The sequence below is a fragment of the Rosa chinensis genome, chromosome 1 (assembly GCF_002994745.2).
Source record: "Rosa chinensis cultivar Old Blush chromosome 1, RchiOBHm-V2, whole genome shotgun sequence".
NCBI lineage: Eukaryota > Viridiplantae > Streptophyta > Magnoliopsida > Rosales > Rosaceae > Rosa > Rosa chinensis.
In genome coordinates, this window is record NC_037088.1 from 61,928,363 (window position 1) to 61,954,434 (window position 26,072).

A 26,072-nucleotide genomic window follows, 5' to 3' on the forward strand; every position below is an offset into this window, starting at 1 on the left:
ACTGTGGTTTTTGTATATATTGTACTCAGACATATAAAGCATAATTAGACACTTTCTTTTTGCCAAACAGGTATTGATTTGTCTATTTATATCGTGTTTGTTTTCAATGTGGTACAATTAAAAGAAAATAAAGAATAGCATGTATTTTGCCACACAGGTACTCTTGTTATTGAAAAACGATTTCAGTATGCCTAAATTTATATATCAATGTTTTTGATATGCATATTGTAACTTAATGTGTTATGCTGCTGATGGTTGGTGGTATTGATATGGTATGAGACTCTGAATGTCTTGTGTACAGGTTATAATTTCATTGCTTATGATCTTGAGATTATTAAGTTTTCTGGTTATTTTCTTGTTTTGAATTTAACTAGAAATGAGACTTAGACCTCCCTGTTTTCTTTATTTTCAGTTTTGAGCATCAACACCATAGTTCAGCTGAATGGTAGTAACTACAGGAAGTGGAGGACTGACCTAGACCTTTATTTGCTTGACCAAAGTGTGGACTGGTGCTTAACTGTGGCTGAACCTGTAGTAACCAATGAGAGTACAGACCAAGAAAATGAACTTCATAAAGATTGGGCCAGGGCAAATAGAATCTGTAGATTGTCCATTATGAAAACTTTGTCTGACACAGTGAGGGGTGCCATTCCTGAGAAAGCCTTAGCTTCAGAGTACCTTCAAAGCATAGCTGAGAAGTTCACTACCAATGACAAAATAGAGGCTAGTATGCTGCTAGACAAACTGACCAGCATGAAGTTTAGCATGAATCAGAATATGAGAGAGCACCTTATGGAGATGATGAATATTCAAGGTCAGCTAGCCAACCTTGACATGAGAGTAGATGAGGGGTTCTTTATTCAGCTTGCTTTCAAATCCCTGCCTGTCCTACACTTTGAGAGTCTGAAAACCACCTACAACACTCAGAAGGATAAGTGGAACCTAAATGAATTAATTGCAGTTTGTGTGCAAGAACATGAGAGGCTTAAGAAAGGGAAAGAGGTGACTGTGAATTTGGTTGCTAAACCTCAGTGGAAAAAGGGAAAGTCTGGGAATCAGTCTAAGGCAAACCACCACCTGCATAAGAAACCAGAAAACCTGAAAAAGAAGAAAGGGGGCTTCAAATGTTTTTTTCTGCAAGAGAGAGGGTCACATGAAGAGAGACTGTGAGGCTTATAAGACCTGGAAGGCTAAGAAAGGAGGTAACGAACTAGCTTTTTCCATTGAAGTTAATTTAGTTGACACTAGTTCTAGTTGTTGGTGTTTTGATACAGCCTCACCAATCCATATCACAAATTCCTTGCAGGGGTTCCAAAGCTAGAGGCAGCCAAGGCCAAATGAAGTCAGTATCCATGTAGGAAATAGGATGAGGGTAGCTGTCAAAGCAGTTGGGACAGTGAAGCTAGAGTTTAGGCCTGGTGTTTTCTATTATTTAGAAGATGTTTATTATATCCCTTCGATGAGAAGGAATCTCATTTCAGTTAGTGTTTTGGTCAAGAAACAGTTCAGTTTTTTAGTAGATTTTTCTGGAATAAAAATTACCCTCGGATCCCAGTTTGTTGGACATGCTTCTTTTATTAATGATTATTGGGTGCTTCCTGCTTCATCTTCTATTGCATCTTCAGCTTCTAAACAAGTGCTTTTGCTTGAAAATGTGAATGGTGTGGTTAATGGTTGTATTGATTCTGCTACTGTGATTGGTTCTAAAAGAAAGTTTTCAGAAAATTCTGCTTATTTGTGGCACAGAAGGTTAGGTCATGTTTCTAAAGAGAGACTGCTTCTTCTAGTTAAACAGGGAATTCTTCCTAAACTTGATTTCTCAGACTTGACTGATTGCATTGAGTGTGTTAAGGGAAAGTATGCAAAACAGCAACTAGAAGCACAAGTGTGTTGCAACTGGTTCACACAGATATTTGTGGACCTTTTGCGACTAAGACTTTATGTGGTAATAAATACTTTATCACATTCATAGATGACTACACAAGATTCTGCCATGTTTATCTCATCTCAGAAAAAGCACAAGCCTTAGAGAAATTTAAAATTTATAAAGCTGAAGTAGAGAAAGAGTTAAACACCGTCATTAAAACAGTCAGATCAGATAGAGGGGGTGAGTTCTATGGGAGGTACACTGAGCTTGGCCAGCACAAAGGGCTTTTTGCCTTGTTTCTGCAAGAACAAGGCATCCAGGCGCATTACACTACACCTGGAACTCCCGAGCAAAATGGGGTTGCAGAGAGGAGAAACAGGACTTTTATGAATATGGTGAGGTGCATGATGTGCACTTCAGGCCTTCCTAGGATGTTGTGGGGAGAGGCACTCAAAACAGCCAATTATTTGACCAACAGGACACCTAGCAAAGCAGTGAGCAAAACACCTTTTGAGCTTTGGAAAAACAGAAAACCTAGTGTGCTGCATACTCATGTTTGGGGTTGCAAGGCAGAAGCTAGACCTTATAATCCTCAAGAGTCTAAACTTGATTCCAAGACTGTTTCTGCATTTTTTATTGGCTATCCAGATAATTCTAAAGGCTTTAAGTTTTATTGTCCTACACATACATCCAGAGTCATCGAAACCAATAAGGCAGTATTTATTGATGAGGTCAACTTTACAGATAAGTTTGAGGATTTTGAGTTTGATGAATTACCTGAGATTGAGACAGATGTTGTAGATGCTCCTATTTCAGAACCGGTAGTTGTGTTATCTGATTTTGGTACTCAACCTGCACCTGTAACTCAAAACCATGCTCAAACTGATGTTGTGGAGGCACCATTAGTTCAAGAACTAGCAAATGCACAGCCGCCACCACAACCTGTTCTTAGAAGATCACAAAGAGATAGAAGATCAGCCTTAGATGCTTTAGCTGCAGATTTTCAGATTTACTTACAGGAGGCAGATTTTGACATTGGTGAGATTAATGATCCCTTAACTTTCAAACAGGCCATTGAAAGTGAAAGATCTCACAAATGGGAGGAGGCAATGGTCTCTGAGCTAAAGTCTATGCATATTAACAAGGTGTGGACACTTGTTGAGATGCCAGAAAATCACAAAGTCATAGGTTGTAAATGGGTATTTAAAACCAAAACCAAATCTGATGGGAGTATAGAGAGGTTTAAAGCCAGGCTAGTGGCTAAAGGCTTCACACAGCAAGAAGGCATTGACTTTAACGAAACATTTTCTCCTGTTTCAACAAAGGATGCTTTTAGAGTTGTCATGGCCTTAGTTGCTCATTATGACATGGAGCTGCACCAAATGGATGTCAAGACAGCTTTCTTGAATGGTGAGCTTGAGGAAGAGATTTACATGAAGCAACCTGAGGGCTTCATTGAACCTGGAACTGAGAAGTTAGTGTGTAAGTTGAATAGATCCATCTATGGTTTGAAACAGGCTTCAAGACAGTGGTACTTGAAGTTTGATGCAGTGGTTAGTAATTTTGGCTTTAAAGAAAATCAGGTGGATGAATGTGTGTACATGAAGATAGAAGGGAAAAATTTTATTTTTCTAATACTGTACGTTGATGATATTCTGCTTGCTAGTACCAGCTTGAAGTTGTTGAAAGCTACTAAGGATTTCTTGTCAAAGAAATTTGACATGAAAGATTTAGGTGAGGCCAGCTATGTCTTGGGGATTGAGATCAAGACGGATAGAACAAAGTGTTTGTTGGGGCTATCACAACAAGGTTATATTAATAAGGTTCTGAAGAGATTTGACATGCAGAGTTGTGCAAATGGAGAGGTTCCCATGTCAAAGGGTGACAAATTGACTAAGGAACAATGCCCTCAGAATGATATAGAAAGAGAGAATATGAAGAGTAAGCCTTATGCACAGCTTGTAGGTAGTTTGATGTATGCGCAAGTGTGCACTAGACCTGACCTAGCCTATACAGTAGGCATTTTGTCAAGATTTCAGTCCAATCCGGGTCCTGAGCATTGGATAGCAGGCAAGAAGATTTTGAGGTACCTTCAGAGAACCAAAGACCATCTGTTAGTGTATAGAAGAGTCAAGGAACTTGAGGTTGTAGGCTACTGTGATTCAGATTTTGCTAGTCACTTTCCTTCCTCCAAAAAGTCTACCACAGGTTATGTTTTTACACTTGCAGGAGGAGCCATTGCTTGGAGAAGTGTCAAGCAAACCTTGATTGCCACTTCTACAATGCAGGCTGAGTTTATAGCTATTTATGAGGTTGTTTGTGAAGGACTTTGGTTGAAAAATTTTCTGGTTCAAACTAAGGCAGTTGACAGCATTGTTTCAAAACCTTTGAAATTTTATTGTGACAATTCAGCTGCAGTGTTCTTTACCAGGAACAATAAGAGGTCTACTAACTCCAAACACATAGACCTTAAGTATTACAGTGTGAGAGAAAGAGTCAAGCATAGGGAAATTGAAGTTTTGAAGAGTGGTACTGATTTTCAGTTGGCTGATCCCTTTACAAAGGCCATGACAGTGGCTGCTTTCAAGCAACACGCTATTGAAATTGGCATTTTGCCAAACTTGGATGCTTGGGATTAGTGGGAGTGCTTTGTTTTTGAATAAGATAGTTTGTTTTCTGGAATTTTCTCATTGTATTGAATTTTAAGTTTGATTGAGAATTTTGGAATTCAATGAAATTGAATTTTCAGTTTTGAGTTGCAGCTTTACAGTTTGTTTTACATATTGAGATTCATATTTTGATTGATTGAATATGATATGACTGCTGTAGCTTTTGCTTTGATATGTTGCTGCAATATATACCTGTTTTATAGTGCTTAGAGGTTGTTAAAGTGAGTACATGAAGGAAAAATTTTCAGACTGAAAATAATGTATTCTGGTTCATACATACAGAATCTTAAAGAGGACCGTCTTGCATTAATGTTGAGTTTACAGAATAATCAAGAACACTTTTGCAAGATTATATTAATGTCTTCAGTGATTCATGTGAAATGCAGGATTGATACTTGTAGTTTTGTAGCTACTGTGTTTAGATAAGCACAGTTTGTCTCTTAACTCTGTGTTATATCAGCATTTTGACAGTTCATGATTATAAGTCTTAAAAGCTTGTTATTTATCTCACTGCGCACTAAAGAATGTTATTATACCTGAGACATTATGACTTCTTGTTATAGTAACTATTCCCAGTCCAAGTGGGAGAATGTTAGAGTGAACTGATAATAGTTACTTAAAGCATAACAACTGTTATTTAAAAGCAGGATAAATAACATGAGATAATTAATAAACTTAAACTTGGTGATATCTATCTAATATATTCTGTTTAGATAAATACAAGAGGCTTATGCATTTACCTGGTATAACAAGATAAATGAAGATATGTACATGCAGTAGAGTTGGATTGAAACTCTAACTCCTTGATGGGACTGAGCTTAGAATGATCTACTTCTCTGTATAAATAGGAGTCCCTGTGTTCACTCAATACACGTTGAAAATACAGCAGTAATACCATCTAGCTTTTCACATATTGAGTGCTTCACAGAAGGCTTTTGTTGAGTTCCTCATTTCAGCTCCTGCCATCATTTTCCAGCTGCACTCTTCTCATTTCAAGATGGCTCTCCAAGCAACTGAGAAAGGTTGGTTTTCCAAGTCACTTTATCATGCTTATATCAATGTGTATTCTGGTGTGTGCTCATTGATATGTATATGACATGTTTGTGTGTGTTTGTGTTATCAAATGATTGATTGTTTATTTTGTGGCAACACCCTGGTGCCTACAGCGCTGACTCTACTGCAATTCCCGAGACTCTCACTTACCAGAGAAGGCATCAAAATGTGATTACTAATGCTGATGATCTCTTTCTATGTTCTATATGTTTAATGGAAATGCAGTTTAATTTATTTGACTGGATTGCAGATGGTGAAGGCCAAAAGGAACATGGAGCATGATACAGATCCTGGGAAGGATATTATGGGATTGTGAAGGTACAACTCTAAGCATCAGCAAAGGTGGTGTTCTTCTTCTTTCACTACTAGTACTTGAATCAATATCAAATGGTGGGTAACTAAGGAATCTCCTACCCCTTTTTTAGAAACCGGAGTTGATTTGGTTTAATAACTCAGGGAGCTATACTATTAGTCGGAATTAGGATATGATCGAGCAATAATTGTATTTATATTTGATCATTAGAAAGTACTTTATATTATACTCCTATATATGGAGCTCTATGCTGGCTGAATTTTCCCAAGTATGTGGGTATTTATACCCTGTTTTGATCCAAAACCGGAAACAGCTAATGAGAGACAATATCAGTGTGAGATGGTGGAGAGCTAATATGAGGCAATTGATGATATGATTGGGCTTTCTAAGCCCAGAATGATCTTCTTGGTGTTTCTTCTTGCTGCAAATCTCCAAAAATACTCATTATGCTATATTGGTTCTACAATTCAACAGATTGTTAATTTTGATTGTTATTAAATCAGTCATAATGTTCCGGATAATGTTATGTTTGTACAATATTAGTTTAATTTTGGGTCTCAGATGAAAATTGTTGAGAACTTGATCACTCTTAAGAAGCTATAACCAGGGACAATTGTAGATCTCTAGCTTTCCTTATCTTAAGAGGGGTTTTGGTTTACAACTTTAGCACGCTAGTAGTGTTTCCACAATGCTTATTGAATTTGAAATGCATTTTGAAGCTTATATTTAGTGAAAATCACCAAATTAGAACAAATTACAAACAGTATCTAGAGTTGCAAACTAAAAACAGCTTTCCTAAAACAGGGCATGAATTGATGAAGTCAAATCATTTCAACGTCGTCTTCAGAGTAGCACATGGGAAACAAAATGTGTTTCTCTAAATGATAATCCCAGGAGCAAGCCTCTGTTATGGATCTTCACATCAAACCCAAGAACTGGAAGTTAAGTCATTCTATAGCTAGTTCAAGTCGAGTCATTCAATAGCTTTTCAGGGTACACCTCAAGACCAAAGGTCTCAATCCTGACCATAAGGGACAATTTCTTCCGCACGAGCGTTGTAACTGCAAGAACAGAGGTTTACATTTGAAAAATCAGTTCGTGGCCATGCTAGCTGGTAAACGTCTGAGCATTACAAACATCCATCATCAATTCATCACCTGAAATGAAAGAGCCTACATCAGTACGTTCATAAGTGAAGTTATTTTATCTAATTGTCTGTCATTGATAGCCCAATGAGCATGCCATTGTCATGGATCTTGTTCAAGGATGATCTGCAGCTGCTGCATCAGTGGCCTTCCTTCTTCTCTAACTCATCAGGTAACACCTTAATACCACAAAAGTCCTCTACGAGACTGCAAGTTGCTACAGCACTGGTACAATCGCTCCCACACAAACGTGTTGCCTGTCCAACAGGAAATAGATTTTCATTGACAAATCTGACCATATTAGCTAATTACATTATGCAACAACAATAGGTAGGTTGATGAAGCCAGCAGCCAAGCTAAGGTGTTCAGGTCCCAACAACTGAACTGACTTGAAAGAAGATGATTACTTGGTTGCATCATATGTGTTGGGTGATTAATTGTATCTTAGAACATAGGATTAAAGTTTTTGCATACAATTTGAAGAGCAAAGTTGAGAGAAGTAAGGTACATCATAAAGGTAATCGAGATATCTTTGGCAGGCCTCATACGGATATTCATCACCATTCACCAAGAGACCCATGTGAATTTGGACGAGCAACGATAGCAGTAGCACCAGGATAACCGTGGACAAGATCCTCTTGTTGCTGGCAAGGACTCAATCTAGGACCTAATTATGGAATCAATCAAGGAAACCAGTTAGCTAGCTTGATATATGTAAGTATACAAATTACGAATTAAGACCAATTTTAAAGAAGCCATATATACCTGCTGCACTTGATTTTCTGGAATGCGATCCTGAAAAGATAATAACAACGTGGTCAAAACACTACAGCTCCAAAAACCCTACAGACCGATGACAGTGAGAGATTTAACTGCCGAATACTAACCTCCTCCTCCTTCTCCTCCTCGTGAACGTGAACGGCGACCAACCCATATGATTTCCGCCGCCCACAACCTCTGAGCAGAGGTTTTTTTTTTTTTTTTTTGGCAAAAGAGGGTTTTTGTATCTCCTTATTTTTCAAGTTTATATACGGATTTATGACGTGGGCTCTACGTTTGCTTTCTGGTCTCCACTTTTTTACTTTTTCCGGATTTCCGAGTGTGTGCTAATGCCATCGAACCTAGGACCTGCGATACTCGCAAAGTAAAGCAAAGCCACTAGATTGCAAATGAACCAGCCACTTTTTTACTTTTTCCACCAATAACAAACACTAAATATCAAACCTTCTTCAATAAAAAATAAATAAATCAAACCTAAAAATTGTCCATCCCTGGGTTTGGGCCGTCACCTCGATCAATATCGTTTTTCAACATACACTGAAATATGGCTCATGTCTCAATTCTTGACATGGCCAAGGGGAAGCAAAGCTTAGCCTGCATTGTTTGAGATTTTCAGTGATCGATATGGATGCAAACCTTGTGAGTCAAACGTATAATTCCATGATGAGTTCGTTTCTCAACAAGAGGGCGCTATTTCAGTGAAGCATAGGGTGTGCTCGATGAAGAATTGGAGAAAAGCATACAATGTGCTTGGGAAAGATCGGTAACACTAGTTATTCTGGAAAAGCTAATGAACCTGGGAGGTTTTCTTGAACTAGTTATGTGTAACACCTTGGTTAATGTGCTGGGGAAGGCTTTACTGGATTGACCAAGTCATGGTAAAGCAGCTCGACTAAAATGTTGTATATAATATGGTATTCAAACTGCATGATTCAGAAAAATACTTCAAAACAAAAATCAGCATATTCTGAATTGGAGGCGAAAAAGAGAGATCACGGTAAAATCCGCTATATATAGAGAGTTGCATGTATTACCATATCGGATAAAGAGTGATTCATTGCAGTGTGTATTGGGGACGGTCAAGGGAGGGGTGGATTAGGAACAATTTTCAGGCTTTTAAATTGATGCAAGAATTTACAGACTTGAGTTGAAAAAAGTTATGCACTTTCTTCAACTTCTAAAGACTGTAATTGAAAACTGGGGTTCCTACTCCGCTTGCAGTGAAGCACCGTGCTTATCAATCCCAACCGAATTCACAACTTATCAGTAACAGAATGTTAACCCGAGTATGTGGCGGTACCAAGAGTCTGCAGGTTACACAAACAACCCATTTCTTCAGCAATCTCCTTGATGAAGCTATATATATGTCCTTTGCCCCCAAAAGAGAAAGAAAAAGAAGCTGTCTGTCCCAAAGGGCTTTAAAACAAGTGGCCAGTTCCCATTATATTTAATCAAAAGTTCAAAACTCATACAGTGTGGACTAAAATTAGAATTGAAATCAGATTGGTCAACAATATGGATGGGATCTTGGCACATTACTTCCTGATACTGCAGGCTGCAGGGAAATGATATTTAACTGATATACAAATGGAATTTTTGAACAACATCTCAAATGCAATACAGGGTACACAAAAGGGATCTACAGAGTAGTCAATTTTGTTCAACCGAATTAGGGGAAGTACCAGAGCCATTCTCTATTGCGTTGTCAATGTCCCCGTCAATACCACAAAATCGCTGAATCTGATCGCTATAGAATCCTACCCGCCATTCCGGACCCAATAGCATTGCCTGCCCAGAAAAAAAAAAAAAAAAAAAAAAAAATTAGTTTGCGCATCTATTACACAGCAGTTCACGCATGTCTGCAACATGATAACGTAATAAGCCTCTGCAATTACTCTAATCATTAATCGCAAAGGTATTCAGACCCTGGCTTCCCTAAGAGTTAAGATCATACATAGATGATGTTGCATCCAATTTGAGAAACTTTGCAATACAGGTAGCACATGTACATCCATATATATATGAATGAGTTTTACAAAGAGTAACTGAATATATATACACACACACACACCTTGCAGAGGTCCTTGATATATCTGTCACAAATCAAACTAGGAAACTCATAATCTGTTCTGCAAACAATTTCAGACCCATCTGTATATGTTTTTGGACGACGAATAACCTTAGCACTGCCACCTGGACACATCTTCACAAGCTCATCTTGGCGCTGACTACGAGTTAATACTACCAACGTTCAAAACATTAATATGTAGAAATATTAATTTAAAGGTATGGATATATATTGATGCGATAAAAAATAATTTCTTCAAAAGGACGAAAACTAAAGCTAAACAATTGTCTTTATGAACAGCAAGCTGTGTCTCTAAATTCATTCTAAACTAACAAAACACAGTGGTGACAACCAAGAACGTAAATTTCAACTCTAATTCCTCCCAGAAAACATCATCCAACTTGAGAAACCTAGATATATGATATATCGATCGGCTAGAGAAATTAAACAAAATTTAAAGCTCGTCATAAACCTGGATGGGAGGGCGCAAGACCCATGTTCAAACTTCAAAATCTCGAGTTTCGACCGCCGCTAGCCCGCTAGCTATTTAGAACAGAATTCCAGTTCCCCTTTCAACAGATGGCCTCATATTTAATGCATGTAAAATAATATAGAATTCCAGGTTTGAACAAGGTTTCAATTTCCTCTCTAGTTGAAGCAAACCATTCCATAGCTTTTCATGTTTTGCTATTTTAATGCATGTAAAATAATATAGATTAGATTTATTATCCTCAATACTCGAAAGTAAACCGTTAAGTTTTAATATTCATAATTTCTATTATTATTAGAATAGACCAGCTTTCTATTTGCAAAGAAACTAGCCAAGAATTGTCAGAAGAAAGAAAAAGGTTAAAAACTCTAAGCCTCGTTTGGTTCACGGAATTGAGGGTTTGGGAAAGAAAAGTTAATCATTTCCTATGTATGGAGTGCACAAGAAAAGGAACAACTTTTCTTTAAGACTACAATTGGTTCGCTGAAAGTAAACATCAGGAAAGGAAACATGTTCATTTCTTGCATTTGGGGTACAAAAGGAAATGAAATACTTTCATATAGGAATGGAAAATAATGGGGAAAGTGGTTCTTTCCAAACTCCAAATAAATCACTTTCCCCCTTCTTTCCTTATATTTATTACTCACAACACATTATTTTATTACGTTAGTTACAAACATTTTAACAACTTTCCTTATGTTACCAAACATCAAAATGGAAATTTTTTGGGAAATTTTATTTTCCTTCCCATGGAAAAGAGTCGAAAGACAAAGAAAATATTTTTCTGTCTGTGAACCAAACAAAGCCTAAGAAGGAAAAATATGGGGGAAAGTGAATCATCTTCATTTTTCCTTCCACTTTCCCAGCATTAAATATGCATTAATTACATAATCAAAATACATTTATATCCTTATTGAAAATTGTTATTGACAATTTTATTTGGAAAGCTTATGGTTTGTGTAACTATATATTTTAACATTCATGGGGGTAGGAGTGAAACCCTTTGATTATTTTTAAAAAAAAAAAACTATATAGTTTAATATGTGAGGATATAAATGGAATATTAGTATGATTTAATTTATTTTCCTTACACAAACCAAACACTAAAATGAAAATAAACATATATTTTCTCGTTGCTTTCCCAATATTTCCAAACATCGGAAAAGAAAGCTAGTGGGAAGATTCTTTTTTTTTCTTTTCTTTTCTTTTCTTTCTTTTTTTAATTCTTAGTCTACCACACCCTTACATATGTCTGTGAAAATCAAACTCATAACATTTACAATGTTGAAAATAGTCATAGCTCACCAGCAAACTAGTGGGAAGTTTATTTTTCTTTTCCATGAGACTTCCTAAGGAATTGATTTCATTTCCGCGAATCAAATGAGCTGTAAAAGATTTTTAGATCAAGGCTTGATAGAAAAACTCCCGGCTATTGGGATATTATTTTCCGGATTCAAAAAAAAATCTACAAAGATGAAGAAAATATCAAAATTATTAAAGAAACTCTTAAAAAATGAACAAAAACCTCTTGATTATTTAGGGTGGCCATTCACAAGAGTATGAAGTTTAAAACTGATGTAGAATGACTTGTAGAAGAGTTCAAAGAGTAGCTTGGGAAACACGTCGAGAAGCAATGTAAACTTTCTTAGTTTCCTATAGTTTTTAGGTTTATTTTCCTAATAATCATAGGCTTAATTAGAATAAGTTTCTTGTATCAATAAGGATATCTAGTTTCTATAAGTTTATTATTTCCTAGTTGTAGACTAAATAAGATTTAGGATTCTCTCTATCATTTTCTTATCAGAGGAAAGCTTTCATTTTAGCCCAAACATAATAAAACGACTCTGATTTGTGCGTTTTGATGCCAAAGTCTCACACATCATTTGAAATAAGCCAAAATTTAAATTTTATAAAAGGAACCCAGTTTTTCTGTTATTGCTAAGCTCTCCTTTCACGCAAATGCATGCGCAAAAAATCCTTTCCATTGTGAAACCTCATCTGACGGCCCCTGTTAGAGCTTCATAGCATTGAATGCTCTGCTCGTTGGTGAGCTGTGACATGTTTGTAAGTTATAATTCCAACATTATAAATGTCATGAGTTCGACTCTCACTGACACATGTAAAGGTGTGGTGGACTAAGAATATTGAAAGCTCTGCTCGCTACATGCGGGCCAATCTGGCGTTTCTCCAGACACCACAGCCTTCATGTGAAACCACCTCAGTGGCTCGGCTTGCTTTTTCACGCCAGCTAAAACCCAACAAAAATTACCCCAAATAATAATTTTATTTGGAAAAAAAAAAATTTAAATTAGTGTTGTTATTTAGTTGGGGTCATGCCGTCATGGTGCGAAGTGTGAACAGTGTGTGTGAGTTTTACTTCAATAGAAGAGTGTGCGGGTGAACAATTGACCGTAGTTTTGCTGAAAATTGAGAGAATGTGAACTGGTTGGAACTAACTGGAAACTTATTCAAAATGAATCCATTCACTCTTTTTAGTTTTCTTGGGCTTTATTCACACATCTTCTGGCGTACACAAAATTTTTACAGAAAAAGGTACGTAGAAAATTGATTTGTAAACTAAAGTGAAAAAAAAATTTGAGGATTGCAGGGTTTTTATTTGATAAATTAAGTAATGTTTCCTCCGCATTAACACCAGTTACAAACGCAACATATGCTCTAGATTTTTTTTTTCTCACACAACAATGACTTGAATTCGGCAATATGAGAAATTGAGAATCAGTATATTCAAATAAATGAAGTAGAGGACCATTTGTCTATTAAAAAAAAAAATCGTCAGAGTCAATGGTCAACCTCCCCGACCAGCAAAGGTCTTGGTTTATTTGCAGAAAAGCTACCATAAAAGATAAAACCATTTGTTTATCTAACGTGGGAATGAAACCGAAAGTCCTTTAGTGGAAGAAAAAGAAAAACAACAATATTAATTGTTCATTACAAAAGCCAAGGGAAGATACACAGAAGCTGCAAGTGCAACGCTGTTCTAGGATTGTTCCTCCATTTATGTTTGCCAAATTTTCCAGAAAAAGAGCATTTCTCTATCATTTCGACTATGTGGGGGGCACTAAATGGTGGACAAATGCATTCTCCTGTTTTTTCATTTTCTTCCGAGTGGTCTGGACAATTTACTCACTGCTGCATTTAGAGTTGCTCATATCAATTTGTCCAGAAAAACTGAGGAGCTAGGCCAAGGAGCAGGGGTGGGCTCATGGTTCATATCATCCACAGCCACAAGGATCAAGCTGGTCTTTATCAATCTGCAATAATCTAGGTTTGTTTAAGCACTTTGGATTTGAAAATACATAGCTGCAATAATTTGCTGATTTTGTTGTAATTATATATGGGGTCTGTGGCTCTGAACTTTGTTGGAGGAATCCCTTTCCAAGGGCTGTATGATGTAGTTAAAGTGGCCGTTCACAAAAGTAGAAAGTTTAAAATCGACCTCATAAATCTCGAATTCACACTACGCTGTTTAGAATCACGGACTCTCGAACAGATAGGAGAAAATAACATTCGACTAAATCTCCCAACCGATACAGTGGCAGAGCTTGAGAAAAAAATGAATGAGGGTAAAACGCTTGTGAGTAAGTTATCCGAGCTTAGCATGTGGAACATTCGCATTTGGGGCAATTGCTACAACTGCATAGGGCCTGATTATGCAAAACAACTTGATGAATTGAATATTTTTCTTTGGAGTCTAGTAGAATCACTACGGCTGGAGCAAATGAGGAATGTAACCGAGCTCGTATGTTTGGCAAGACACTTCAAAGACAGACAAGATGATATGGAGAAAAGACAAGCTGAAATGGAGAAAAAAGTAGATGGTATATTGAGGGGGCAGCAGGAAGTCTATGATATATTGATAAAGCAGCAAGAGACAATACAGAGACTTGTTCCTAATAGCATGCAACAAGCTCCATCATCAAGCGGAGTAGGGGCTGCTGATCCTGCTCTAGGAGTAGTATTCCGACAGTTGGTTGATGCTGTCATACAAGTGAAAATCGAGAACATGATGTTTAAACGCATCCTCGACACATTCAAATCCACACTCTACTGCTTACAACCACTGATAGAAGAGGTAGCCGAACATGGCAGGGTAGTGCATCTTCCATAGCAAGAAGTGGAAAAGCTTATTATACAAATAATGAATGGTGTGGAGCTTGTTCAAAAATGCTCCAAGGTTCGCAAGCATGCCAACTACAAAAAATATAAATTCCCTAACAAAATTTTCAATTTGGAGGAATATCTTTTCAGGCTCTTCATTGAACTCAAAGGGCAGGTAGAAAGGAATATGAAGGAGGCCATTGGTTCTGCAAACAACATAGAGATGGCGATCAAGAAAATTGAAGATGAAGATTTATGTGACCTGCAGCTGCCTGAACTACTTCTTTCAACTGCAGTTGGATTTGATATGCTCAATATGCAGGTACTAAGAGATGTGACTGAGGAGGCTTTGTTGGACTCGGCAAGTGTTAAAGAGGAGGGAGTCAAGCAAACTGAAGGTTTATCTGACGTGCTGCCTGAACTTCTTTCACCTGCAGATGGATTAGATGTACTGAATATGCAGGGATCATTGGATCTTATTACCGCAAATATCCAAGTGGTGGTCACAGAATTGGAAGAAATAGAGGCCATTGATAATTCAACAAGGAATGTGCAGGAAGAAGAAAAAGTAGAGCTGGGGCACTCAATGCCTTCTTCTCACCATAATCCCCAATTCAACAGCATGTTGGAGGGTCCTTCCTATCTTGTTTCAAAGCAGCTTCCGAGCTCCTGTGAGCAAGAGAGTCAGTGGATGTACAACACTGAACGTGTTCTTGATTTCTTGAACAGTATGCGCCCACTTGAAGATGGGGAAGAGATGGCATTGATGAAGGTATGCAAGCACGCAGATGCTGTTGACAGAGTGGAAGCAGTGATGGATAATCTTGCTCTTTCCCATGCCAACTCTGACCAGCCAAATGACCAGAATCATGAGGGGAAAAAATATGATCCGGCTTCACTATTCCACCAACTAGGAAGGGACGTCTCAGTAGACTGTCTCGTTCGTTGTTCTAGGGCTGATTACGGCTCAGTTGCCATGCTGTGTAGGAGTTTCCATTCTCTAATTCGGAGTGGAGAGCTGTACACTCTGAGGCGGAAAATGGGTATTGTAGAACATTGGGCTTACTTCTCTTGTGCTCTCTCTGAATGGTGGGCATTTAATCCAGATCGTGGACGTTGGATGCCTTTGCCTAAAATAGAATCAAATGAAAGTTTCATGTATTCAGATAAGGAGTCTTTAGCCGTTGGCACCGAACTTCTTGTATTTGGAAAGGAAATAATGTCCCATGTGTGTTACAAATACAGCCTTTTGACACACAGGTGGTCATCCGGCCGTTTGATGAATACACCTAGGTTCTTGTTCGCTTCCGCTAGCAGTGGGGAAATTGCCATTGTAGCTGGCGGTTGCGATCTATGTGGCAATATCTTGAGCACTGCTGAGCTCTACAATTCAGAAACAGGAACTTGGTTGACTCTTCCGAGCATGCATGAACCTAGAAGAATGTGTTCTGGGGTATTTATGGATGGGAAGTTTTATGTCATTGGCGGGATTGGCGGCAGCTCAGCTGGGGAGGTTTATGATTTGGAGAGGGGGACTTGGACTGAGATACCTAACATGCACCCTAGAAAAAAGAAAGGGGCTGGAGCAACTGATGTGCCTGCTATAGCTGGGTCACCTCCTCTGGTTGCAGTTGTAAATAACATACTGTATGCTGCAGATTGGGGAAAACTGGAGGTAAGAAAATATGATAAGGAGAGGAACGTGTGGGTTACTATTGGGGGATTGCCTGAGCGGACATACTCAATTAATGGTTGGGGAGTAGCATTTCGGGCATGTGGTAATCGGTTAATTATAATCGGTGGACGTAGGGGTTCAAGCGTAGAGCAAATTGGAGTAGAGCAAATTGAAGTCAATTCTTGGGTCCCTGATGAAGGTCCGCCGCAGTGGAACCTGCTCGCTATAAGGGAAGATTTGCGAGGCTTTGTCTATAATTGTTCAGTGATGGGATGCTGAGGTGTCCGGTTTCCGTGACACCATATGCTGGTTAGAAGGTGTTTTTTTTTTTTTTTTTTTTTTTTTTTTTTTTTTATAAAGGGTTTGGAACCCAGCCGAGCTGGGAGGCTCAGCCCCACGCCCGGTTCAAATTAATAAAGGAAGAAAGCAACGGGGGGGACATAACAACCTGAACCCCGAGCTCGTTACATAGGAGATCAAGCAACTAAAAAGGAAAGTACAAGTTGGAACTCCAGAAAGGAGCCCATGAAGGCACTGGCTAAAGAACCAATTAAGATCACAGGAAAAGAGAAACTGAGATCAAACTGTCGAGAATTAGAGAAACCAAACTAGCGCACTGAACCCGTTAGCGAAACCGGTAGTCCGTCTGGCCTGAATAGTCATGACCAAAGGCGCTCATCAGGAAAGGCGGAATTGAATCCCACCAAGTTGGACTGTCGTTCATGGCTCCAAAATTAGCCAGCTTGTCGGCCACACGGTTCCCTTCTCTATAGATATGGGAGATGTGCATTTGCAAATGGCGAATCGAAGCAACGCAGTTTTTCCATCTAGTACGAAGACGCCAAGGCACCTTGGATGGATTGTTGAAATAGTGCATAACCAACATTGAATCGGTCTCTAACCATAGAGGAAACCAGTTACGATCACTTGCCACTTTAACAACCGCCATTACTGCTAATAACTCAGTGTCGATTGCCCATGGCACAAATGCTTTACAAGAGAAGGCGCCTAAGAAAGCTGCCGCACTGTTTCTAAAAATACCACCAAAGCCAGCATGATTGGGATCACGAAAAGAGCCATCTGAATTTGCTTTGAACCAATTCTCTGGCGGGGGAGTCCATGTGACTGGAATATATCGAGGTGCCATGGGGCGGAGGGGGAGATGCCCAGTAGGCCAAAAATGGGGGTTACAGAGGATGCCAGGGAGGATGAGGCAAATATTAACCCTGCCGATTCCCTTAGTGATAGGATGAAAAACTGCTTAAATCTTGATAGACAAAAAGCTCCCCCATCAAACTTTCTTTTGTTCCTTTCTTGCCAGATGCACCAAAGGAGGTTGCAGACAGCTATGTACCACAGTAACTTGGAGGAATGATCTAGGGGGGAAAGCAAATTATAAAGGAAAAAATCATGGAGCGACGCACCAGGGGGGAATCGCAATCTGAAGAGGCGGTGGAGCCAATGCCATAATGAACTGGCGATCTCACAAGTCTGAAAAAGATGCATATGTGATTCAGAATTTGTCCCACAAATGAGGCATCTAGAACACAGGCTTGTACCCCGTTTCTGAAGAAAATCATCTGTATGAATTTTTCCATGCAAGACTTTCCAAGTGGTGACACTCTTTCTTGGTTGTATTGCAGCATGCCAAATGTGCTTGCACCATGAAGGGCCAGGCATAGAAGGATCCAAGGCGTTGTAAGCATCGCTGGATGACAATGATCCAGACGCCGTTTCAGACCAAATAACCTGATCAGGGGAGGGCTCCTCTGGGAGCTCAATTGAGCGGATGGACTGGGCAAGAGCAGGCAACATGCGACAGAAGCTTGCTGGTAAGTTCCACCGGCCATTCGCAATGAAGCAAGACACTTTGTCATTCAATAACTTTTGAACCTCTTGAACATAGTTGAGGGAAGAAGCAAGGGTTTCCCCCAACCAATTGTCACGCCAGAATCTAATGGATTTTCCCCCAACCAATTGTCACGCCAGAATCTAATGGTTAGAAGGTGTGTTGCGTCTCGTCTTTATCCCTTTGTTACCTTGAGAGCTTTTCAAAGGTTGTGTCATGTAGAAGTAGCAAAGATGAATAAGCTGAAGCCCTGGTACATTTGTAGGTTGTGACGTCCATTTCACAAGTTTCATTGAAACATTGCAGAATTATGTTATGGTTCAAGTTTTCTTTTTCTTTATTTCTCAAGTTAATATAACTCCAGGTTCTATTAATTAAATTATGTTGTAAAACGATAGTAAAAGAATTTGAGAGAGGGAGAGTTTAGACACCAAGAATGAAGTATGAGAAATGGAGTGATTTTATTCATCTCACAATGAGGTTTATATAGGAGTACCTCAGGTTTACGAAAGGTAACTATTTAACGATTACATCAATCACTCGTCTGATTATAATCAATCAATCGCTAATTATATTTTGTTAATCACCAATCAATCTTAATTGGCGTATATCACGCAACACTAATTGCTATTACATGAATAGCCACATTAATATTTACAACACTCCCCCTTGGATATTCCATGTCAATAGTGTTGCCCCTGCTATGCGCTTCTAAGTTGCCTCGTCAAAAACCTTGCCAAGTAATAAAAACCCTGTGGGAAAAAACAACCTTGGTCGAAGGAGAAAAAGAGCACAACGCGCTTGAGTGTGGAGTAGCAGTATCACAGCTTCAGAGATAGGTGGAGTCTTCTTATCAGCACGATAAGTAGGTAGTATGTCTACGAGAGGGATGCATTAGATTTGCTACACCAAAACCTTGCCCGGTAAACCCAGTGGGAGAAACCCGTGGTCGAAGGAAAAAGATGAGCAAATGCATATATATGTCGAATCAAAGCATCTTCTGGATGCAGTAAGTGGGGTGACCATGCTAAAGATGTGCCTCGTCAAAACCTTGCCAGGTAACAAAACCCAGTGGGACAAAATAACCCTGGACGAAGGACAAAAAGAGTACACGATGGTCAAACGAGTATGCTTCAGGATACTCCCCCTGATTTCGACTCCCCCTGAAAATTACATGTTAGGTAATTCAGATAGTTTACGTAGACCAATACCTTGGACATGCTTCTGGAATGTAGACTTTGGTAGTGACTTGGTGAAGAGGTCTGCATGATTGTCTTCAAATCAAATCTGCTTAACTTCAATCTTCTGATGCTTCTGTTGTTGCTAATTGAAGGAGAACTTTTGTACAATATGTTTGGTGTTGTCTCCTTTGATGAAACTCGTCTTTATCTGCTCTATGTAAGCAGCATTATCCTCGTAGATAATGGTTGGTTCATCAGTGGTGGAATGCAGTCCACATGTGCTTCGAACATGCTTTGTAACGGCTTTTAGCCATGTACATTCACATACTTCTTCGTGAAGAGCTAGTATCTCAGCATGATTCGAAGAGGTAGCAACAAGTGTCTATTTCGTAGACCTCTAAGAAATTGCAGTATTCCCAATGGTAAAGACATAACCAGTTTGAGAATGTGCCTTGTGCGGGTCTGATAGATAGTCTATATCAGCATATCCAACAAGGCAAGCATCATTCTGAGGATCAAGGGGATTTGATCCAGTCCTTGATGCGTAGGGATAGAATAAGCCCATATCCGCCTTACCTCTAAGGTAGCGAAAAATGTCTTTTATGCCATTCCAGTGGCTGCGTGTTGGCGCAGAGCTATATCTAGCTAACAAGTTCACATCGAATGAGATGTCCTATCTAGGGCATTGAGCCAAGTACAATAATGCGCCTATTGTACTTAGATATGAGACTTCTGGCACCAATATCTCTTCGTTATCATTTGCAGAACGATACGGTTCTCTTTAGACTTCATACGACCATGGGTGTGCTTGCTTTTATCCTCATTAAAGCGTCTTAACATCTTCTGGATTGTAATTTGGTTGATGGACCAAATTTTTCATCTGCACTGTGCTCGAGCTCCAGGTCGAGACAATAATCTATTCTCCCAAGGCCTTTCATCTCAAATTCCGTCTTCAGGGGTTTTGCGGTTTCCTTGATTTCTTCAAGAATATCAATCAAATTCATGTCTTTGACATAGACTGCACAATTGCAAACCCGAAACTTGTTTCCTTAATAAACACGCATGGGCATAGTTTATTATTCATATATCTCATCCCGATCAAATATTCACTTAGACGGTTATACCATCTCCGTCTAGATCTTTTCAATCTATAAAGTGAACGCCTCAAAACTAATGGAGAGCATGTTCAGTGGTCTTGAACTATTTGCACCGGGTATCATAAGTCCTTAAGGAACTTTCTTGTATATCTCTGTATAGTGATCCCCATAGAGATAAGTTATGACCACATTCATAAGCTGCATATTCAGTTTTTCGGAAACTACCAAACTGATAAGGTAGCAGAACGTTATGACGTCCATTACGGGAGAATACGCCTCCTCGTAATCAATCACAGGGCGTTGAGAAAATTCTTGCGCCACAAGACGAGCCCTGTGTATCACAATCTCGTCTTTCTCATTACGCTTCCTTACAAATACCCATTTAAATTCTACGGGTTTAACATGGGGAGGTGTAGGAACAACAGGTCCAAACACCTTTCTCTTTGTCAAGGAATCTATTTTGACCAGGATTGCTTATTTCCTTATTAGCCAGTCGTCTTTTCATTGATATTGATCAACAAAGCAAGGTTCGAGGTCATCGCATATTATAGTTTCGGTGGCCACCGCAAATACTAATATATCATCGATGATAATCTCAACCCGATTCCAAATCTCACTAAATTTACCGAGTTTCTCTATTCTCGGGAGTGGGTTCAAATGTTGGAGCGTCCCCCAACATCGTCTCTTCTAGGACAGACCCATAATCCGGATTTATCTCATGAGATGGATCGGTTTTGAGATTGCGATGTCAAGAGGATTCGTTTGTGCCAAGTTTACCCTCTTCTAGGGAAAAGAATCATTCGAACCTAATAGTCTACCTCACTTCAGGGCAGAGACATATGACTGGTTAGCCGCCATGGTCGTACCTCGTCCATCTGGGACGACACATCCTACAGGGACATCTATCCTTGCAGGCACATTTGCAGCAGGTATATATGATCTCGTCACTTTAGCTAGATCAAAGAAAGCGTCTGGCATATTTTGGGCTACACTCTGTAGATCTAGAATTCTCCGCACTTCATTATCACATTGTGCGGTTCGGGGATCAAGATGAGACATAGTGGGGACATTCCACGTCAATTCACGTCGTTCATCAGGAACAGTAACGTTCTTATCTCCCCCTAACGGCGGGAAGACTGTCTCATCAAAGTGACAATCCGCAAATCTAGCGGTAAAGAGATCGCCTGTCAAGGGCTCGAAAGAGCACATAATAGATGGGATTCATAATCGACATGTATGCCCATCCTTTGTTGAGGACCCAAGTTTGTACGTTGTGACGGCACAATTGGCACGAGGACTGCATACCCAAATGCGTGTAAGTGCGAAACATCAGGTTCGTACCCAGTCACCAGCTGTAATGCAGAGTAAGGTTGGTAGCAGTGGGCCTCAACGGGACCAACGTAGCTGCATGCAAGATTGCATAGCTCCATGCAGAAATTAGAAGCTTGGTGCGCATTACCAAGATTATATCTGCGAGACCATCTTGGGTGTGAACATAGGGAACTAAATATTCAGCATCAATCCCAAAGGATATGCAATAATCATCGAAAGACTTCGATGTAAACTCTCCGGTATTATCAAGTCTTATGGACTTTATGGGATAATCCGAGTGGTGAACCCTCAATTTCATGATCTGGGCGAGAGTTTAGCAAAAGCAGCGTTTTCTTGTGGACAATAGTGTTACATGTGATCACTTTGTCGATACATCAACCAAAACCATTAATATTTAACTGGTCCACATGGTGGTTGGATATGTCCACAAATTTCCCTTGCATTCTGTGCAGAAAAATGGTGGTGTATGTACTAGTCTTTGCATATGATGGTCTAGTATGAAATCTTCTTAATGGGTATGGCATAGTGTGTCATTATATACAAGACCCTTATTCAGAAGGGGATGCACCTGCGATGAGTTGAGGATACGGTGCATCATACTGTGACCTGGATGTCCCAAACGGTCATGTCATAGCAAGTAGTTGCTTGAATTAGTTAGCTTCTAGCTAACAGATTTCAATTTCTCCAATGTACGCTTCTGGCCGCACACTCAGAGGTTATGCAAAGCTATTCCACTCATTTTTCTCAGTGGTTTCAACGTGGTAACTGTTGGTTCGAATATCCTTAACACTCAATAACGTTCTTCTAGAACGTGGAGATTATAAGGCCTCATTAATGGTAGGTTCAGTACCATTGGACAACATACTGTGGGTTTTGCCATAACCCTCTATCAGGTTGGATTGGCCTGATACGGTTGTCACAGAGGTATGAATAGACAATAAATTTGAAAAACATCTCCTATCTGGGAGTATGGTGTGTGTAATAGCACTTTTAACCAGACAACAAACTTCCCCACAGAATATGTCTATTCATTTATTTAATTCAATGGATCACATGTATAAATAAGTTTATTGAATTAAATACATTCGAACATAACCACATTTTCATAATCCAAAATGATTGAAAACATAAATCACCAAAAATAATCCGAAGATGTTTCATTCATTAAGATGAAAATATGGCACAAGGGACCAATTGTACCCATGTCTTCGAGTTTTAATCCTCGGTATGTTCAGTAACTGCCTGAAAATCCATGATCTCTAGTGTGGAATCAATAGAAAATTACCCATCAATAAAGTTGGTATTTCTAGTTCCGCGACTGGCGTAATACTCATCTACTGCTTCGGCTATCGCACAGCAGGTGCGAGACCAGCAGTTAATTCCTCCATATCGATAACAAAGATCATGCTAATTTTGGTGGCGGCGGGCCGAACCAGTGTTCCTTTCCACTTTGGCTTGTTAGGCAGGGGCACTATAACATGGGGCCATGTTTTGGGCCGGTTATATGGGTCATTTATGAGCCCACCTCTCTTTACTTGTCTAAAAAGATCAGACTCTTTGTCCCTTCCATGGTCACAATCTCTCCTTTCGAGATTAGGTTTGCGATGAGCAACATCAATTCCTTCAAGCAAAAGTGCTGCTCAGGTACCGATGGGCTTGGCTTGATCATTCCTCAACAGGAGGTTGTTGTTCATTTCAGTGAGCAACAAGATAGTGATCAATTCTGAGAATTAATAAAGTGACTCTCCTTGTATTCTTTTGGGCAGATGGGCTTGTTCAATATCTTGCTAATCATGTCTTGCTTCAAGTAAGAAATGGTCATCTGATGGTGAAAGTGCTCTTCCAGAGCGACCCAAAGAGTCTGTGGATCCTCTTCATCGGATACTCAATTTGGAGTGCTTTCTTCTTATGTTTCTTTATGAACATTATGGCACTTGCCTTAAAAGCATCAGTGACGACATTGTCATGAGTATCGATTGTTGATCTCATCTTCTTTGTAGTCAGATGAATTTTCACATTTTGAGTCCACTTTAGATAGTTTCTTCCGGAAACCTCCAAAGCAACAAAGTCAAATATGTTGAGATTTGACATTTCTTATATGAAAGGAACAAATAATATTAGTGCTTTGGGTAATATCGTCCATAAGCAAGTAATGAGAACTTCAGGTTCTATAACATGGTATGAAAAATCGGATTAGACATGTAAAATCTACTGGTTTTATCATGTGTGATGAATTTATGAAGGAAACTTCAAGTTTCTTAAATGGCATTATCGAAACTATAAATTCGATTTATGTATGAACTACTGGTTCATTTAGAACTTCTAGTTCATTAGGTACCTGCATTTTCTACACATATATTCTAGTGCGAAAATTTAGACAAGTAACATAATAATATTGAATTGAGAAAATTGAAATAATCTCACAAATTTGGATAAATAAAATCACAAATCAATTGAGATATTAATTGCATGCTACTAATTTAACAGATTAATTATCACACAATTATGTGAATAAATGCTTCTGGCAATTAATTACACATATTAAATATGGTGAATCTATTTACAATATGAAATCATTTTTCCTTTTATTTTTGATTCTGCTGGACCAAAGAAGGAGTGGGCTTGATAGTGAAGCCTATCGGGCTTAGGCTGCGAGCTTGTGACCCGGGCTTTCATGCTTAAGTCAAAGAGTATGTGAGGCCTGCTGGGCTGCTAGTTCCTGCAGAGGGAGAGTGGGCCTACTAGGCTCAAACTGGTCTGCCAAGGAATGAAAAGTTATTACTCAACTCTTTCGGTAACTCCAATTGAATACGACCAGGTAAGGAAGGATGAGGTTTAGGTGGAGCGAGGCTCACTTAAGTACACGGTCTCATCTGAACCTTGCCTAGACATCGCATCCAACTGGATGAGCCTAGTTTGAGAAGATTCATAACTTTTGTCATGGCAACATGTAGTGAGCTTCTATTCTGGCCTTGCAACTTGGGCCTGAGCTTCTGGCTCTGATTTGTTGTTGTGACTTTGGGCTTGATTTGAGCTTCTGACTCATAAATATTACATAATCATTATGGCAATAAACTTAATGTACAACATTAAGAAATTGTAATGAAGTAAATAAATATCATAAAGTCAATAATGAAATCATTATGGTGATGAGCGTAATATACGGCATTAACAGGAAATGATGCACATTATTATGGCAATTAATGATTTGAATAAACGCTTCTGGCATTATAGTAATATTAAATAGGAATCCTACATGTCAATGTGTCATGGTATATGTCAATCAAATCCAAAAACATGAACAAATATATATGACAGATATATATGTATCAACCAAATAAATTAATAAAGTAAATTTGGGGGTTCATGCATCATGGTGATTGTTCATATAATCAAGTTTGAAAACATGAATTAAAATTAGAATTTGGAAACATTACTTGATGAAGAGCGGATGAATCTTCAGTTTATATGTGCAGAACTGAGAAGGTTGTCTTCTCAGCCAATCCAAGAGCTATTCGCCTTTTCTGGACAGCTCCCACTTCGAATGGTGTACAGGTCTCAAAAAGACTCCAATAAGTCTGAAATTTGGAGGGTAGATAGAAGAGGCAGAGATGAACAACTTTCATGAAGGAAATATTTTGATCTGAGGTCCCGATCAAGAGGTTTCGGGGTGTGCAAATAGGCTGCAGCAGGGGGGGTTTTTTTCTCTGGCTATGGCTTGGGTTAGAGCTTCGTGCTGATAACGTGTTGTAAAACGATAGTAAAAGAATTTGAGAGAGGGAGAGTTTAGACACCAAGAATGAAGTATGAGAAATGGAGTGATTTTATTCATCTCACAATGAGGTTTATATAGGAGTACCTCAGGTTTACGAAAGGTAACTATTTAACGATTACATCAATCACTCGTCTGATTATAATCAATCAATCGCTAATTATATTTTGTTAATCACCAATCAATCTTAATTGGCGTATATCACGCAACACTAATTGCTATTACATGAATAGCCACATTAATATTTACAACAAATTACATATATAGTATTACTCACTTAAATGACAATTTTTGAGAACCTGTGAAGAAATAATAAATTTTACAGCTAAAGTTAAAAATTTATTAAAATTATAACAAATTGTCACACTATTCAATCTCTTTGTAATGCAATTCAATGATCAAAGGTTTTTTTTTTTTGGTTAAACCCCGACGAAGTGAGGATAATTTATTAAAAAAGGAAAAGAAGAATAGTAAAGTAGGAGGAGCCTAAATCATAGCCCACCTAAAACAAAAAACCAACCTATAACTTGCAACTAACGAAGAAAACTAACAGAATCGAAAGTTTGGAAGCCCCAACCAATCGCTATTACAAAAAGAGAGAACCGAATCAGGGGGCAAGTCCCACCACGTCAAACCTAATGAATTCATCCCTTCATTTGCCA

At 38.8% G+C, this 26,072-nt stretch overlaps 1 protein-coding gene and 2 long non-coding RNA genes across 3 annotated transcripts; 2 read left to right on the forward strand and 1 right to left on the reverse strand.

Moving 5' to 3' along the window:
• Positions 1–5,688: 5,688 nt before the first annotated feature.
• LOC112187531 lies at positions 5,689–6,304 on the forward strand. The gene is made up of 2 exons (XR_002931110.2): positions 5,689–5,757; positions 5,840–6,304. It is a non-coding gene; the product is annotated as an uncharacterized LOC112187531 (long non-coding RNA).
• Positions 6,305–6,607: 303 nt separating this feature from the next.
• Positions 6,608–8,069, reverse strand: LOC112189855. Its single transcript, XR_002932111.2, has 5 exons — positions 7,935–8,069; positions 7,813–7,842; positions 7,556–7,714; positions 7,060–7,304; positions 6,608–6,963 (listed from the first exon to the last, which is right to left on the reverse strand). It is a non-coding gene; the product is annotated as an uncharacterized LOC112189855 (long non-coding RNA).
• Positions 8,070–15,244: 7,175 nt separating this feature from the next.
• On the forward strand, positions 15,245–18,201 carry LOC112171441 (F-box/kelch-repeat protein SKIP11). Its single transcript, XM_024308625.2, has 2 exons — positions 15,245–16,496; positions 18,186–18,201. Exon 1 carries the CDS (start codon positions 15,262–15,264, stop codon positions 16,456–16,458), a length of 1,197 nt encoding a protein of 398 aa, XP_024164393.2. The 5' UTR covers positions 15,245–15,261; the 3' UTR covers positions 16,459–16,496; positions 18,186–18,201.
• Positions 18,202–26,072: the final 7,871 nt, after the last annotated feature.